The 17,541-nt window shown below is 39.3% G+C and overlaps 1 protein-coding gene across 1 annotated transcript in view; it reads right to left on the bottom strand.

Moving 5' to 3' along the window:
- Positions 1-14,363, bottom strand: part of GC (GC vitamin D binding protein) — a 32,666-nt gene extending 18,303 nt beyond the window's left edge. The window contains exons 1-3 of the mRNA XM_035004398.1: positions 13,898-14,363; positions 1,936-2,005; positions 1,199-1,331 (exon numbers count right to left, since the gene is read on the bottom strand). Of these exons, the coding sequence (XP_034860289.1) occupies positions 1,199-1,331; positions 1,936-2,005; positions 13,898-13,955 (261 nt within the window). The 5' untranslated portion in view covers positions 13,956-14,363. The remainder of the gene's footprint in view (positions 1-1,198; positions 1,332-1,935; positions 2,006-13,897) is intronic.
- Between the last annotated feature and the right edge of the window lie 3,178 nt (positions 14,364-17,541).

The raw sequence follows: 17,541 nt of genomic DNA, 5'->3' as shown, positions 1-17,541 counted from the left end.
TCTTAGTTCTCCATTCAATAGGACCATCTTAGTCTTAAGTTTAAAAATTCTCATTAGTAACAAACCATCCATGACAAAAGCTTCACACCTATTTTCCATCAGACTCTCAGAACTTAGGAATTCTTAGGAACTCTTTTTTATCCTTATCTCTTTTTTCAGTGAATTCCTTTTCCATTTCTTTCCCTGAAAAATCTCCTGTTTTTTTCTTTTTTTTTAATTACCTCCTTTCAAAAAAGTTTGAAAAGAGTCAACAGATTTTTAAAAATGCTTTGAACAAATAGGAGAAAGGTGTGTTTTTTTTTTTTTTTAAAAAGGGCAGTGCCATTTCTATTTTGTTATGATCTGTCTCTCTACAAACCTGGAGCTTATCTCTGGTCAAGGGATCACTTAGCAAATACATGAAATAAAATGTAAATAAAATAATGTGTTAGTGATCATGGTTGGTAGTTTATTTTAAGGTGGTGCAGAAGGTCAGGTTTTAAATGATGGATATTTGCGGAGTTGGTGGTAGGAGAAAAGGATTAAAATTCTTAGAAGTTACATAAGGGCCAGATGAAGCAATTAATGGGTAAGAATAACCATTGTGTAGGATATATTCTAATCAGATCTTTGGAGCATGGTTTCTGCAGGCTTGAGCAAGCAGATATTTGTAGAGGCCTTTATCAAGATGCATCTAAATGTCCTTTGCATGAGGCCTGATGACTGCATTAGTAAATTGCTAGAAACACCTGTGGTTTCACTTTTTTCAGCTCCTGTCTACATTTTGAACCCTGTCCCTTCAGCATTTTAACTTCTGCATATATACTTGAAGGGAGAACCTGGTATATGGTTATAGGGCAACTTTTGAACCCCTAAATAATTTGAGGCAAACACTAAATTATTCTGGGGCAGTTGGTACCAGTCTTAACATGATAAATGTATGTGCATGAGTAGGCTTTTAAGAGACAGAATATATTACAAGAGGTTCATGAATTAATATGTGTCCCAGTTTTCTCATTTGAACCTTGTAAGACTGCTGGGCAAAACTGATTCATTATACTAGAATAAGTCTGGGCTCTGCGGGTAACAGGCTTTATATGTCTCCCAAACTTGGAGTAGGTGGAGTTGCTGTCCAAGATTTCTCCAAGATATGGCATAAAAGCCTATCCTGGCTTCTTTCTCTGGGCCACTGTGGACATGGCCAGCCATGTGAACCTACCCTGCGGTCATAGCAGTCAGGGTCGGCTCCTTCAGCACAGCAGGCTTCTGTCAAGGAGACAACTTCATTCACAAGGTGACAGATCTGTTCAAATGTGCCACTGGGAAACTTTCTGCTGTATAAGACCATTGATCTGAGGGGGGAAGAAAGCAAGTCAATATATAGAATTTTTAAAAATTTTCAGAAAATTTCCCATTTGTACAAATTAAAACATGAAATTTGTTCAGTCTTTAACAAGCATATTGCACACCTTGATTAGTGAAAAGAACAGGAGGTTGACTTTTAAAAACATAGTTTTTGTTCTAGGCAAACTTCTCTTGTAAAATGGAAGTTGGGTTTGGGGTTTTATCTGAGCAGCCTCCTGTTCTTCTCTCAAGCCTCCCCAGTAGGACCCGTTCTGTATCTTGTTGTCTTTGTTTGCCTCAGTCCTTCTGTATACTCTTTACATTCGAATTTACCTTAGAAAACTGTGCTTGTTCTCCTAACTCTATTAATAAACTTACTGCTAACAAATTCTTAGACCCTAGTAACAATAATTTAACTGGTCTAATAACAAGAATTCAACCGGAATCTTTGGATGTCCTCCACTGGCCTGATGTCCATGCCCACATTGACCTTGGGTTCTATCCTTTTAAAATGTGCAGAGAGTGGTTCAGCATGCTGATTTGAAGTTCCCTCAGATGTGATTTCATTCAAGGTCCAGTAACGAAGAGCGTGAGCAAATACCTTATACTTACAAGGATGTGAAGTCCTCTTTTCCCAGACTGGCCAGTTCCTTGCAAACTTTATCCTTCTCATAATCTCGGCCTAGGAACCAGAAATAGAAGAATCTGTATCTTTTCCTTTTTAATGACTGCTACATTATATGTATGTGTCTTCTACAGGATTCATTTAAGGTGAAAGTAGCATTTTTCTCTATATACAATTTCATTTTTGCTTGCCTTTCTAGCTGTTTTCTTACAGATGAACTTTATGGCCTGCTATAAATTGTGACAGACAGAACAAATGCACTAATGCTGAAAGTAGAAAAGTCAAATGATGTCAGAACCATTGACATGGTAATCCTTCTCATGGGCCCCTTCTTTACAATAACGCTAAGATGGAACTTTTTATCCTTCCCTTCTTTGTCTCCATGTCACCAAAGGCATTGAAAGAAACAACAAAAAAATAAATGGAGAGTATGTCTACATATATACATAGTGGAGAGCTAGCCCCACCTAATGCAGGACTTTAAAGGAAGTATGTGAGCTGGTGTTGCCACCGTAACCCCATTACCCACCTCCAAATTCTATCCAGGAATGCTAGGAATTCAGCTCAGGGGGGAAAAGCGGAAATTTGACCGCTTTCTCAAAAAATAACTTGCCTGTGTGGTGGGTTTGGAGGAATGGGTGGAGAGCACTTCCTCTCATTTCCAGCATAGGGAAAGGCTTAAAGGAAAACACTCAGACCTTGATAGGGGACTCGTGGAGTTTGGGGTATGATGACCGGTGTCTGATTCAGACTAGAGAATGCTAAAGGGAGGGAGGGAGGGGCTGGCGAAGTGGCCTGGGGCAACAAAGGAGAAGGCTTTGAGTGGGAGCTGTATTGTGACCTGTGGACCTGATGAAGATCAAGCAAGAGAGCAAGCCTGCCTGGACTTGTCTTAATTTTGGGGTGGAGCTAGGCTATCTAGAGGGCGGTGGGCTGCCAACAGTGGATATCTCCATGGAAAGGTGACAACTTGAAAAGTCTGAAGGTACTGGCTGGATGTAAGAGATCCCAGAAATGATGGTAAAGAGCTCCCTAAAGAACCCATAAAGGAAAAATATCAACTTGGAATACCTCCCATAAGCAGTGGAAACACTATCTCAGAAAACTATCTGTTGAATTAATGTTCCTGCTGCTTACCTCTCCTGCTAGCTTCTCCCTTCCCTATGTTAAAACTGGAAAAGGTAAAAACCATCTAGAGAGGGGTGCCTGGGTGGCTCAGTCAGTTAAGCGTCTGCCTTTGGCTCGGGTCATGGTCCCAGCATCCTGGGATCGAGCCCCACATGCATCGGGCTCCGTGCTCAGGATGGAGCCTGTTTCTCCCTCTTCCTCTGTCTGCCTACTTGTGATCTCTCTCTGTCAAATAAATAAATAAATAAAATCTTAAAAAAAAAAAAAAAGCCTAGAGAATGGGAGGAAGGCGGAGAGAAGAAAAGTGTACAGGTCCTTTGTTGCCGCCATAGGCAACAGGACTAACACAGGCCTGATCTGGGGGGAGAGTAGCTTCAACTTCAAAAGAACTTACAAGTGCTTGACTATTCAACAAACCAGACATTCCCATGACTGTTAGGAGGTAGTCCTTTTGAGGTTCAAAAGGACCAGAGAGGACCTCTTTAAGTGAACAGAAAAATCATCGAACCTACTCTTAGGTCCATCCAAATGGTTGGGAAGAGGTAGTTCCCACAGGAGGAGAGGAGTTCTCTACTGCTGAAGACCCACCTGTTCACCATACCTACGACATAATACAATAGGGTGGATGTGGGGAAGTAGTCCATGCGGTTATTTCCTGATGCATTATTTATGCAAGTAAGTCTAGGAAACATTCCAACATTTCATGATACAGCTTTTGGGGGGAAAAATGTAAGAAGAATATAAATGGCCCAGTTTCTAAGTGTGTTAAAGTTTAGTAAGTTTTTTTTCCTGGACTTTAAATATTGAGCAACCCATCTCAGGTGATACAATGGCAACTTCTATCATGACTTTGACCCTCCTACATGGCCTTGCCTCTCAGAGCTACAGCTTTGAAAGCAGGAACATAAGCCAGGGTTGAAAGCGGTCTCTGATGATTTGGAGAGCAGGTGGTGTCGCTTGGATACAAGCGGGGAGAAATTTTTTTTTCTTTTGTTTTTATTTTTCTTTTGAGAAGGTTCTCTTGAGGATGTCTTAGACTTAATGGCAAAAACCTGTAGAGGAAGCTGTTGCCCCTCTGTCTTTCAGGTGGACTGCTCAAAGTATATCACTGAGGTGGGAAGAGTCAGAATTGAGGGACAAAGACATTCCTAAGCAGCACTTTGTTTAAGCCCCTTATTACAAATTCCATCAAAATCCTAAAGGGTGTGAAAGAAACTACATGTTCAGATCTCATGTTATCTTGGAAATCAGGACAAGACCATAGGATTGATAAAGTTAACAGTGGAGTATAAAAAGCTACTTGCAGTGAACCTGTTAGAGCTGAGGACCTTCACATCTAGTACATCTTCTGAAATGTATTGACTAGTTTACAAGGTCGGATATTGTCACAGTTTCAAAAGATCAAATAGTACCAAAAACTTCCATTAATCATTAATGGTATTCAATGAGACCAGTGATTAGGGCATGGGGGAAAGAATTTAGGGGAGAGCTGTCCTCCTATAGTGAAGAATGTGCCATTAGGATGTCCATAGAGTTGTTTTATGTTGTTCCTAAGGTAGAGCTAGGAAAAATAGCTGGGTGTTAGATTTTAGTTCAATGTGCGAGAATTTTATTATAGCCATGACTAATAAATGAACTGCTTTTTGAAAAGGTGAATTTGTTTTGCCCTGAAAATAATCAAGTAGAATTTAACCATAATTATTAAAGATTCCTGAATTTAGTACAAGATTATATCCTCGTGATCTCTAAGATCACATCCGAAGGTTTACAAAATAATCTCTTTTAGAAATAGTAAGAAATTATATGGACCCCCCCCCAAAGTTTATGGTGTTTTAAACCACAAAAAATAGTTCTCCAATAAGAACTTTTCTCTCTTTAATGCAGAGGAGCTAACTGTTTAATAAACGTTCCCTATAGAAATAGAGGTCATTTTTGTTACTGTGATTGCAAACACTCATTAACATGAAAAGTGAGAGCCTGTATTCAAATGGTACACCTCTGATGAACATTTAAAGAAATATTTTGTTCCTAGCCTTTCAGATTCAGATTTCTCACTTCACAAAGAAGTTTCAGTATGTTATGGGAATGGGAGTACATATGAATGTAGTATAAGTAGATGCCACAGATTATCCTCTGTTCAATAGCTTTAATTAAATCAACTGGTGTTTGCACTAAAATGCATTAGAATCCACAGGTGTTAGGTACTGCTTTAGTTAGAATGCAAAATAACAGCAAAGTGGGGAAACTCGATCACCTAATGACTTAAAGTGCTTTGGGAATAATTTTTGCTGAAAATTCAGCCTTGGGCTTGACAGAAGCAAGGAAGGAAGTTCAAAAGAGAGTCATTGAGAAAGTTTAGAATTAAAATATAAGGGTAAAATAGTTCTCTTAAAGAAATAACCTGTAGAGGAAGCTGTTGTACTATGTATCTTTCAGGTAGAATACTCAAAATGTTTCTGATTAAAAAATTTTTTTCACTTATTTATCTACAGAGATCTATAGCTTCTAAGCCTAAGCAAATATGTTAATAATTTTCTCATGGTCCAAAAAGCGAATACTGAAGTTAATTTGCAATGTGATTATTACAAATTGATTCCTTATTCCATGGAGTACTGCTAAATGTTTTCATACTGGTGGAACTGCCTTTGATTCATATAATTAAATCCTATCTAGAATGAATTGTAAATGACCTAGTCTGTTCTTTAATGTTCCATGTGGTTATAAAGAAGGCAATCTGAACTTTGATATGGTCCCAGTAAATATTGGCATAATCTCAGTGACCCTGGTGAAATCATTTTCACATCAAGTGACCCCTTGGCACTAAATGTTTACAAATTTCATTAACAGTTTTGCTTTTTGCAATAGCCTGTCTCGTTTCTCTCTGTATTGTGAAATATTCTGGTAAATCGCATCTAATTCTCGACTTTTGAAAACTTGATTTATTTTCGGGAAATTTTTATTGCTTCATGTACCTCTCAACATAGCTAACAATATTCATACATGCAACAGATATGTTTTGAAGACCTGTACCAGGTATTGGGTTCAGTATTGAATATACAATGGAGAGCAAAATAGACCTATTTCTGCCCTCATGGAACTTTCAATCTAGTGGGGATAGACAATCAGCTACTACCATCTTGATACAAACTTCGCTAAAAAGTGTATTTTGAACGCTTTAACCACAGTTAGAATATTTCTCTGAAACCATTTTGGTCTTTTATAAAAGTTGTTTGTATACCAGGAATGATTGCTGTACTCTAAATAACATTGAATTGAAAAATGCTTATACAAAATGCTAGAAACTACATTACGTTGCTATTTTCCTATTGTGTTCTGGAGAATCATGGGCTTTCAGAGCTCTGTTGGGCATTCTGTATTTCTGTAATTTCATTCCTTTGGCATTTTCATTTCTATTATACACTGATAGACTAATTTGTCAGAAAAGGCCAGGGTATTTGGGGTGTGTGTGTGTGTGTGTGTGTGTCTGTGTGTTTAAAAATATGGTTTGTAGTGTTTATTCTGACTAGTCAGGTTAGATGTTGATTGCAGGGTAGTGGTTTACTTGAGAAATTGAACATTGCTGGACTGATTTAGGAAGCTGCCCTAATTATTGGAGCTAAAGAAAACTACTGATTTATTACTGGAAACACTGTCAATGAAGTGGCAAATTAATATTTTATTTCATTTTTCAGGCTTTTTTGGTTCCCCTATCTATTGACATTTTACATCATAAAGCATTGATCTGGTTTTTCATATTGATAATGATTGCAGGTAGGTGTGCAGTTTTCTGGGTTTGAGTCCATAGAAAGAAATTCAATCCTTTTAATACTAAACCTAGAACTCTACATGACATCTATATATTAAACCATCTAGAGGAAATGTACCTCTTAGGATACCATCAGAGGAACAAATCTTCATTTTAGACTTTGAACATTAAAAAAGCAGTAGGATATACAGGGTCAGTGAGTCAGTTGCCCAAAACCTAAAATTGCAATAGAGAATGACTTCATAGACTCATTCAAATTTAATATCCTTGGGTCCACTGCAGGCGGTTGCCTATATAGATGCTACACCCACCAAAGTCTCAAAGGAGGCATTCTTCCTTCATGCATCTCATTCCACCTCCCCTTCCCTTCACAGGTTGGGCATCTCGTTATCTACAAATGCTTTTGCAGGGGTGAAGATTAGGGAGCAAGTTTCTTTCTGCCACCTTTGGGATGCATGAGAGTGCTACCTTCAACAACCTGATTTAGAAATTTAGAATGCATTGCAGGGCTTAGTTTTTAAGCAATATAAGAATGAAAAGGTACCATGCAAGAAACTCTGAAGCCACCAATACTTAAGGAACTGATGTCTCATAGAGCTAAGCATATAACACCAATAGTGCTCATTGCCATAGAGGAGATTGAAACAAAGCATTACAAAACCTCAGAATGAAGAGGGCTTTTAGAAAGTCTCCTGAAAGAAACTATTACTTGAAGTGGATCATGAATAATGGGCAGGATTTTAACAGGAGTAAATGAATTGGAAGAAGTATTTTAAGTGGAGAGAACAACTTGGAGAGATCTGAAGTTAAAAAAATCACAAGTCCTACTTGGAAAAAAAAAAAAGTCCTATAAGGAAATGGAAAGGTGGACTTTAACACATGCTTGAAAGCCAAAGTTTTACTTTTTAGGTAATGGGGTATCCATTGAAATATATTCCTGTAGGGAATTCAAGGAAAAATAATCTTGAATTTAAGATGGTCAGTAGTACCCTTTCATAAGGCTGTTCTATGAAATGTTAATCTAAGTAAAAATGCTTAGCACCTCTCCTGCCTAATGTGATGAACACCCTGTATTAGCAACTTTTTATAGCAAAATCCAATGATGATATATATTATCAGATATTCTATAATCTTCTGATGTGGATATCCTGGGATTTGTTCCAGTCCTTCTTGCAGGTGGTAGGTTAAATTACTTTCTGGTAAGAATACAGAAGAGAAGGTAAAAATAGAAAACTCCCAGAGAGCAGGGAAATGAGTTAACATGCACCCCAGTCATCTCCTGGCCAGCTTTCACTGGATCTGGCAAATAAAAGGGTAGCCTGTCAACACTGAGATGCCTTGGCTCAGTGCTCTTTTTCTCTGAGAAGTTTCAACTTGTCACAGGATCCAGAAACCTACTGTATTAGACTTCTATTGCTACTGTAACAAATTACCACAAATTTAGTGGTTTAATCAATACAAGTTTACTAGCTTATATTTCTGACAGGCGTCTCATTGGGCTAAAGTCAAAGTGTCAGTAGGACTGTGTTCTTCCTGGAGGCTCAAGGAGATCATCTGTTTCCTTGCCTCTTCCAGCTTCTAGAGGTGGCCTACACTTCTTGGGCCCAGGCCCTCTTCTCCATCTTCAAAGCCAGCAATTTTGCACCTCTTTTTTCCTTAGTCACACCTTCCTCTGACTGTGTTCTGATTCTCTTCCACCTTAAAGCACCTTGTGATTACACTGACCCCACCCAGATAATCTGGCATTATTTTTCTGTTTGAAAGACTGCTGATTCCTTTTTTCATCTGCAACCTTAATTCCCTTTTGCAATGTAACCTACCCTATTCACAGTTCTAGGTCTTAGGATGTAGACCATTTTGGAGGGCCCTTATTCTGCTTACCATATATTCCTATTTAAGCCTCAAGTCACCATCAGGTGGCTCTAAACAGAGACCAGAATTGGGTGGATTTGTATCAGACCGCCCGAACCCTGGAATCCTACCAGTCAGTTGTACATGCTCAAGCTCATCAATTCATTAATCTCTCAAGAGTGATCCTGACTTTGATGTAGTTCATCTTTTGGATTCCAGTTACCAGATTATCAGGTTTGGTATTGTATCTTAATATGAATTGATTGGGGAAGAGATAGGGTTTGATTAGGAAGCCATTGCAATAGTCAGGTGAAGGGGAACAGGATCTGGACAAAGACAGTATGTGGAAATGTAGTGGATATGAGAGGTAGTGTTCACCAGGCCTTGAGCTAGATACAGGTAGGAGGGTAAAGGAGAGAAGAAAAAGGGAATACGGAGGAGCTTTCTATAGTAGAAGGTTCTGTATATGGCTGATGTATTTCGGAGCTGAAAATGGTAGAATGTGGAAATGATTGAATATAGACAGCAAAAATGGATACAATAAAATCCAGGAAGTCTCTACAGGATGGGACATAAATGATTCCAAGGTACTGGGGAAATAGGGAAATTAGAAGACAGAGCTGGATCCATGGAGTACAGATGAACTAGAGTTTGGATCAGTTACTGATAATAGTAGGCAGCATGAATTTTACTTAATTCCCCCTAAACTCGTGGTAGTGAACTGGTTTTCTCTCTTATTCTTATATTAGTGAAAGATTGTTCAGATATCTGTCCCATGAGAGGCAGCCAAGCCATGATTGTGAGCATTGTCTTTGTAAACCTAACTAATCGCTCTAAAATTCTGATTCTGCCACTTACTAGCTTGGTTTCCTTAGATAAGCTACTGACTCCTCCCTCCTACAGATTCTCACTTTTAAAGTGGGGATGATAATGCTGAGTTGATCAGGGTGTTATAATAATGAAATAGATCTATTCAAAAGATCTTGAACATGCTGGGACATTGTGAATATTGTCTATTTTATTTGGTGCATAGACTCTAAGACCAATGTTTCACAGTGGATAATTTATAAATCTTATTTTTAGAATTAGAGTTTACTACTTTCAGGATGTCTATTAGGTATTCTAATTGAAACTCAATTTTCCTTAAATACTCAAAACTACCTTTTGAGATCGGTACTCTAACAATCCTAATTTTGTGATTTTGCACAAAACCTCTGTTGAACACATACTACCTGGCAGGTGGTATTCTAAAACTGGGAATTAAGGAACAGAAATAAACTCCTTGATCTCATGGAGCTTAGGGTCTACATTTTGTATTTGTTATAATAAACAGATGAACAGCTGGTGATCAGGTAAGGTGATGAGTACCAAAAAGAAAAATATAAAGCAGGGTAAGGGGATAGAGAAAAATGAAGTGGTCAGTGCTATTTGAGATAGGTTGGTCAGGGAAGCCTCTTCTGTACATGAACTTGGAGCAGACACATGAAAGAGGTGAGGAAGGGAGCCATGTGGATATTGGGGGGGGTCAGTGTTCTAAGAGGAGGGGGAAGCTAGTGCAAGCCCCTTAGGTGCAGAACATGTAGTGTTCTACATGGGAGAATGTAGAGGTCTGTGGCTGATGCAGAGTGAAGGGGTAGCTGTGGGCAGAACAAAGAGGTTAAGTGGCCATAGGTACCCAGGGAGAAGGGTAATCAATGCCTCTTAAGGAGTCTTCATCTCTTACTGATAGAGTGATCTCCTGGCCTTTAAAAGCATGCATACCTACCCCTATACTATACACATGGTGGTGAGGACATACCTGGCGTTATACCTGACAACAGTGGAGCGTCACGTTGCTATTGATTTCCAGGGAGCTTAACATTGCCTTTGATGACAAAAGTTAGTTCTCTCTCTGATTTCAGTTCCTCCTCCTCCCCCTTCCTGGCTAAACCTCTTTTGGGCTCCGACTCTGGCTGCTTTTCGAACTTGAATCAGGCCAGGCTTGAATCGAACTTTGTAACTTTCTTCCAGGAGACCGTACACCTAGCTTCCAGGTAAATCATTGGCTTGGTCATTTGGGTCATGCTCATGTATTGTAGAATAGAGGACTGATGTGTCAGGACTACTGTTCCCGAATATTGGACATGTATCACTTACAAATATATTTTATGTCTCGGGATATCATCTACCTGCGGCATCATCTACACCTCCATTCCTTCAGCTTGAAACATACTTCTAGATCTTTGCATGGCGGTCTTTTCATCATGTAGATCTCCTATCCTAGGTCACCCCCTCAATAACCATTATATAGGTTTTGCAGAGAGGATATAAAGACTTCTCTGAGAAAATAGAGAAGATTACCCACTTATCATGCTTTCTGTACAGCTATGTCCCTGAATCAAACTTAGGACAACTTGTTTTTAGTATGGCTGCTGACGAAGGGGCAACTTGTAGAAAAGAGAAACAGTGATTCAGTGGTGAGTGGGGAGGTTGGGATAGCCCATATTGTCTGACAGGCGAGTGGGAGAAGGAAAAATGCAGCTTACCCACCAACCCAAAGGGCTTACTTTCTTCTTACTATTTGATATCCCATCTAGTCACAATACATATGCTGAGAATGAGCTGCTTAAAGCAAAAAAGAAAATGTTCATACTAAATACCTGTTATGGCCAACAGCTCATATAAAATGCAGAGGTTTGTTTCCTGTAGGATTATTTCCTTAGCAATCCTGTAGCTGTGTCACAGCCTTCCTGCTGCTTCATTGGGAACAGGGAAAGATACATTTTAGATTTCAGTCCTGAGGAAAGAAGCTGAGTGGAGAGGCACCTGGCACACACAGACTGCTTGCCTTTCATGGGGTAGCTAAAGTGGATATGTTCTTATGACTCCATCCAGATTTGGCATATTTGGCAAGGGCCTTCTCTCCCAAGATGTACCCAGGGTCTTGTGAACTGAATCTCCAGTGCATTTGATAAGGGAGGACTGGCCGAACTAGAGCTGATATTCATGGTGAGCTGTAGTAGATCCCATCTTAAACCTGACAATTCCCAAAGAACACTTCCTTTCCCAAAGGCACTTTAGGAATGCGCCCATGTGTTTGGGAAACTGGGGTAAATAAGATTTCTTTCTTATATGATTTCTCAGAATCTTTAGGATAACAAAGACCTTGATTGTAAACTGACCAAGAAGGACTAATGTATGGCTTATTTCTTAAATGTGTTTGGCCATAGAAACTTTCTTCCAAGAGGAGTCTTGAATGAAATACTTTCAAAAAGATGTTCTAGATACATGCTGTGGATTGTTGGTCCACTTTCTGGAACTATAAAAGGCAGAGAGAATTGGATCCCAAACCCATCCCCTACCACCCAAGCCTCCTCTCAATTCCTTTAATCTGTACTTTGTAACTTTCTTCCAGGAGACCGTACACCTAGCTTCCAGGTAAATCATTGGCTTGGTCATTTGGGTCATGCTCATGTATTGTAGAATAGAGGACTGATGTGTCAGGACTACTGTTCCCGAATATTGGACATGTATCACTTACAAATGTATTTTATGTCTCGGGATATCATCTACCTGCGGCACCTAAGTAATCTGACTGAAGTTGATTGTGAAGTTCAGACCTTAAAGGAAGGTGAATTGTAGTTTTTAGCATCCATTTCATCAGAGCGTGAGACAGAACTGAATGATGTCAAAACAGAGGGTGCAGAATACCGTTTTCCAGAGGACGTTTGTAATCCTTTGTGGTGAATCTAATATATACTTACTGAGTCAGCAGTTCAAAATGACTCATGCCCCAAGCTATGGTGTCCGCACATAATCCCAGAACCTAGTCACTCCGAGATCCTCTGTGTTTTGAAGATCTTGATCTGAACATATTTCAGTAGGATTTTTCAGGTTCAGATCTGCCCCAGGGAAGCCTTGGGCAAAGGAGTAAGCTTTCAGGGTTTCTTGGGACTTGGCCTATTCAGAGGTCTTGTAAAGGACACCATTTATTTATATCTCAGACTTAGTAGTCTAACGTAAGGACCCATAGCTTCCTTAAGAATCTATAAGTGAGTAACTTAAAATTTAAAGTAACTTCAATAACCAAAGATGAAGGAAAAGTGAATGTAAAAAGAGCGATAAGGTTATTCACGTCACAGTAACTGACAATTTCTGGGATACACATCTTCTACTGGTTAGATAGGTTACCGATATGAATATTACCCTGTGATATGGGCGAGGCTGTTCACTGAGAGCATGAGATGGAAGTTTTAATTTGCCAAAGCAAGACAAATGCAGATTTCCTTATAAGCATTAAAGAATCAGCCAGAAAAGTTAATTGGAACAGATTATGAATTTTGCAACTTGGGAACTTCTCATGAAGTTGTATGCTTCACATATTTTAGCTTGTATCATTTAAAAAGGTTTTTAAACATTGCTCAGAGATAAAGACATCATTTGAAGAATATTAATGAAAAATATAGCTTAATTATTGAGTCATGTTTCATATCTATTAAATTCTTTCATGTAGGATCTTTTAGAAACTATAATGCATTTTCAAATATTACACGTACACAGAATTCCTTGAAGAGGATCAAAGATCTTAGCTGACTTCATGCATCATTGATATGGTATATTCTCTCAAAAACAATAAATCTTCGAAGTCTGGGGGAAAAAATACTCCGTGATGGACTACAGCTTCCATTTGCGTTATATATATATATATTTTTTTTTTTTTTTTTTAAGATTTAAAAAAAAATTTGACACAGACAGTGAGAGAGGGAACACAAGCAGGGCGAGTGGGAGAGGGAGAAGAGGGCATCCTGCGGAGAAGGGAGCCCGACAGGGGACTGATCGCAGGACCCTGGGATCATGACCTGAGCTGAAAGCAGACACCCAACCACTGAGCCACCCAGGTGCCTGTCATTTGTGTTATCTTTTAACAATGAAAAAATTTCTAATTTCAAGCAATTCTCTCCAGATCTTGGTTTTCAAAAAAGCAGGGAGGGATAATTGAAAAATTATGATTTTTCTTTTATGAGGTTCTTGATTTCTTGCCCATTCCAATTCAATGTTATATGCCCCATTTGAGCTCAGATTGGTGCCTCTTTGATTCTACCCTTACTCCTCAACATGTTTACCAACTCTCTGTTCTTCACCTGTTGTAGAACTTTTAAAAACGGTAATGGAAAATCAAACTAGTAAGAATTCTTATAAGTGATGGCACCGCTGGAAGGTCTTACCTCTTTCTAGAGCATGCACAAATGCTACAGCAAGCAGAAGAACCAGGATCACCTTCATTTTTCTGCCAGCAAGTTCTGCAACACCCCGTCTCCTGTACGTGACCCAGGACAAAGTAGCAGCCCAAAGTAACCAGTTTCTTTTTACTAAGATTCCTGACTGTGAACTAATCAATTATTAATCTCTACACAGAAACAAGGGCAGTCATCCTTGGCCCACAAGAGGTAAAATAATATCAATCAAGGCAAATAGACACTCTGGGGAAAATGTAGGACATTTTAATCATTAACTTTGTCAAACTGCCAGAGTCAGGGAATACATAGAATTTTTTTTCCCACTGCTGCTTTTTTCTAAAATTAATGTATTAATTGGCACATATCCCTCCCCCCCCCCAACACTTATAGGGTTATGTGTTTTTGACCTTCCCTACCCTTCTCATATATAAATGGAAACCTGGAGGTTTCTCTCTACTGGTCTGCTTTTCTTTCTTCAAATTTACTACAAATAAGGATTACCTTAAAATACTGAAGACTAGATATTTTTAAGTCCTAAGGCGCAAGGGGATGAGAAGCCAATTTATCACAGTTGCCTAGTTCCATAATCTTAATGTTCTAAAATTTTATTGAAGATGGTGGGATAGTACTTTATGTGCTATATTACACTTCCTGAAGCACGGACATATTTTAATACATATTTTCAAAGATATTTATTTGAGTGAAACAGAGTGAGCATGAGAGGGGGGAAGGGCAGAGGGAGAGGGAGAAGCAGAGTCTCCACTGAGTGAGGAGCCCAATGCGGGACTCGATTCCAGGACCGAGATCATGACCTGAGCTGAAGTCAGACACTGAACTGACTGAGCCACCCAGGCACCCCTATTTTAGTATTAAAAATAGCCCTTAAAATAAAACATTGAACCCAGTTCTAAACATTGAACCCCCTCCCACCCCCTCGGATAGAATACATAGTCAAAAATTCCAGGGGCGCCTGGGTGGCTCAGTCGTTAAGCGTCTGCCTTCGGCTCAGGTCATGATTCCAGGTCCTGGGATCGAGCCCCACCTCTGGCTCCCTGCTCCGCGGAAAGCCTGCTTCTCCCTCTCCCACTCCCCCTGCTTGTGTTCCCTCTCTCGCTGTGTCTCTCTCTGTCAAATAAATAAAATCTTAAAAAAAAAAATTCCGTTAAATTCACCATTTTAGAGTTCATATTTTAGCTAAGTTTTAATTTAAGAAAAATGTCCTTAAACCAGTAGAGATGTTTTGTCTTGTGATACTTCCTTTGCACTCCTACACTTCCAACAGCAAGTGACAAGCTCGGCCTCTACTGTTCTTTCACCCAGCATGGTTCTGTTGATGATTTCTTGGTTTAAGGCCCAGTTCTAATGTGATTAGAAAATATTACTGGGATTTACTGAGAAAGATGAGAAGAATAAATTAATGTTTAAACTTGAAGACAGTGCAAGTCTATCAAGGAACCTCACAAGTAAGTGATATCAAATACCACAGGATATTAAATGAGAAAAATAATATGGAAATTGAGCTTTATATGGAACCCATATGTAGCAGCTGAATGCAATGTGTACTTGAATCTACCATTAAAACAAGCATTGTCCCAAACCTGGAAAAAAAAAAATAGCCCTTGAAGTGAGGCAAATAACTAGGATGGTGGTGGTAAATGACTTACCCCAAATCACAAAAGCTAGTTGCAAATCTTGGACTCCCTAGAGTTCATTTAAAGTTCTTTCTATGCGGGTGCCTGGATGGCTCGGTTGGCTAAGTGTCTGCCTTAGGCTCAGGTCATGATCTCAGGGTCTTGGGATTGAGCCCGGCATCAGGGAGGGAGGTGGGGTCAGGTCCCTGCTCAGCGGGGAGTCTGCTTCTCCCTCTTCCTCTGCCCTTCCCTTTGGCTTGTGTTTTCTCTCTCTCTGTCTCTCAAATCTTTCAAAAATAATTCCTATGAATTCTATAAAATTAGTGTATTTTGGGATAGTATAACTTGAGAGCTCACAGTGGCCTTGTGGAATGCAGAAGAGGGAGTATTTTACAGAAGAGGGGACCAAGTCCCAGATAGGTTCTGTAACTTGGCCAGAGAGGCACAGTTATCATTCATCCCATCGTTGGAATCGGGTCAGTGCCTGGGTCTTGCAGTAGCCCTTTTTTTCCAGAAATAGTGTCAGGTCAGGATTGGGACACAAGCCCTGAAACCAAATCCTCACTCAGCTCTTTTTTTTTTTTTTTTTTTAAGATTTTATTTATTTATTTGAGAGCGAGAATGAGAGAGAGCGCATGAGAGGGGGGAGGGTCAGAGGGAGAAGCAGGCTCCCCGCCGAGCAGGGAGCCCGATGCGGGACTGGATCCCGGGACTCCAGGATCATGACCTGAGCCGAAGGCAGACGCTTAACGACTGAGCCACCCAGGCGCCCCCTTCCTCAGCTCTTATTGGCCCTGTAATCTTGGGAAGTTTTGTCTAAGCCTTATTTTTCTTGTATGCAAAGTGGCGATAACTCTAGTACTGTTGTCACAAAGTTGTTGTGAGCTTAACGAGGATAATCCATGTGCGGGGTTTATATCAAACAGATGATGACATTAACGTTATCTATGACTGTTAATGTTCACTATTACTCTTATTCTAGTTTTTGTTCACGTTTTCGCTGGCTCTCCAAACCAAGAAGGTCACTGGGACTCAGTGGAATATTTTAAAGCCAGCCCTGTATCCTGGATCTAGGACCATCACAGACAAATGATCTAGAATTTCAGTATCCATTTAGTAGCTAAGGATTAATTGCATTGGCAGATTCCATCCAAATCTTAGTAAACTGCTCTAAGAGGTTACATTTTTAGTCTGATCCCCCATCTGTATTGAAAATAGCGGGGTTTTAGGTTCAGAAAATGGAGTCCAGTTAGTTGGAAAAAGAGGTCTGCTTTGATCTTGTTTAGTTACCTCTGTAAGGCCAATGGAAATCTGTGGTAAAGGAGATGAAAAGATACTATAAACCTTGCTAGAGATCGTATGGGAAGATAGTCTTGCTGTTTAAGAACCAACTCTATACTGTTCAAAGATTAACTTTCTGCCTACTAAAAATCTTCTAAACTTTTCCTTTGGCTAAACTATGAGTTTACTTTGTAAGTTAATTAAAAAAGTGCTTTAGTCTTTTTGTAAATTATTTGGAAATCAACTCTAAATGAGGGCCAAAGGGTTTAAAAATAAAGAAACCCAGAACTCCGAATAACAGATTAGTTTCCATTTTTAAGATAACACAACGTATGTACTCTTATAGTTTTTAATTTAACAGTATTTTAGTCATCTTTTGATTAGTTCATTTAAAGACAGAGTATATTGTTTCCCATTAAATTTGCTACAGGGTTTAAGATCAGCCTGTTCTTGCACTTGAAAAAGATAACTTTATCTCTGCTTTTGCAGTAGCCTCTACCATTCCTGTTTAATGACAAACTACATGTAGCAAGAATTGCAACATCTCATTTAGGTGTCCTCTTGAGAAATCTCTACACAAGCTGCCAAATGCATTCCCTTAGCTGAGTATCTTTTCCTAACTGAAAATTAGCTCTCACATGCTAGTAGCTAAATATATGAATCTTTGCTCTGTCTTATTTCTGTAAGTTTCCTTAATCTTTCACATGTTGATTGCTTACA

This window comes from Mirounga leonina, unplaced genomic scaffold, assembly GCF_011800145.1.
Source record: "Mirounga leonina isolate KUSES-001 unplaced genomic scaffold, KU_Mleo_1.0 Mir_129, whole genome shotgun sequence".
Taxonomy (NCBI): Eukaryota; Metazoa; Chordata; class Mammalia; order Carnivora; family Phocidae; genus Mirounga; species Mirounga leonina.
Note: the sequence above shows the minus strand (reverse complement) of the source record. Positions and strands in the feature narration are given on the sequence as shown.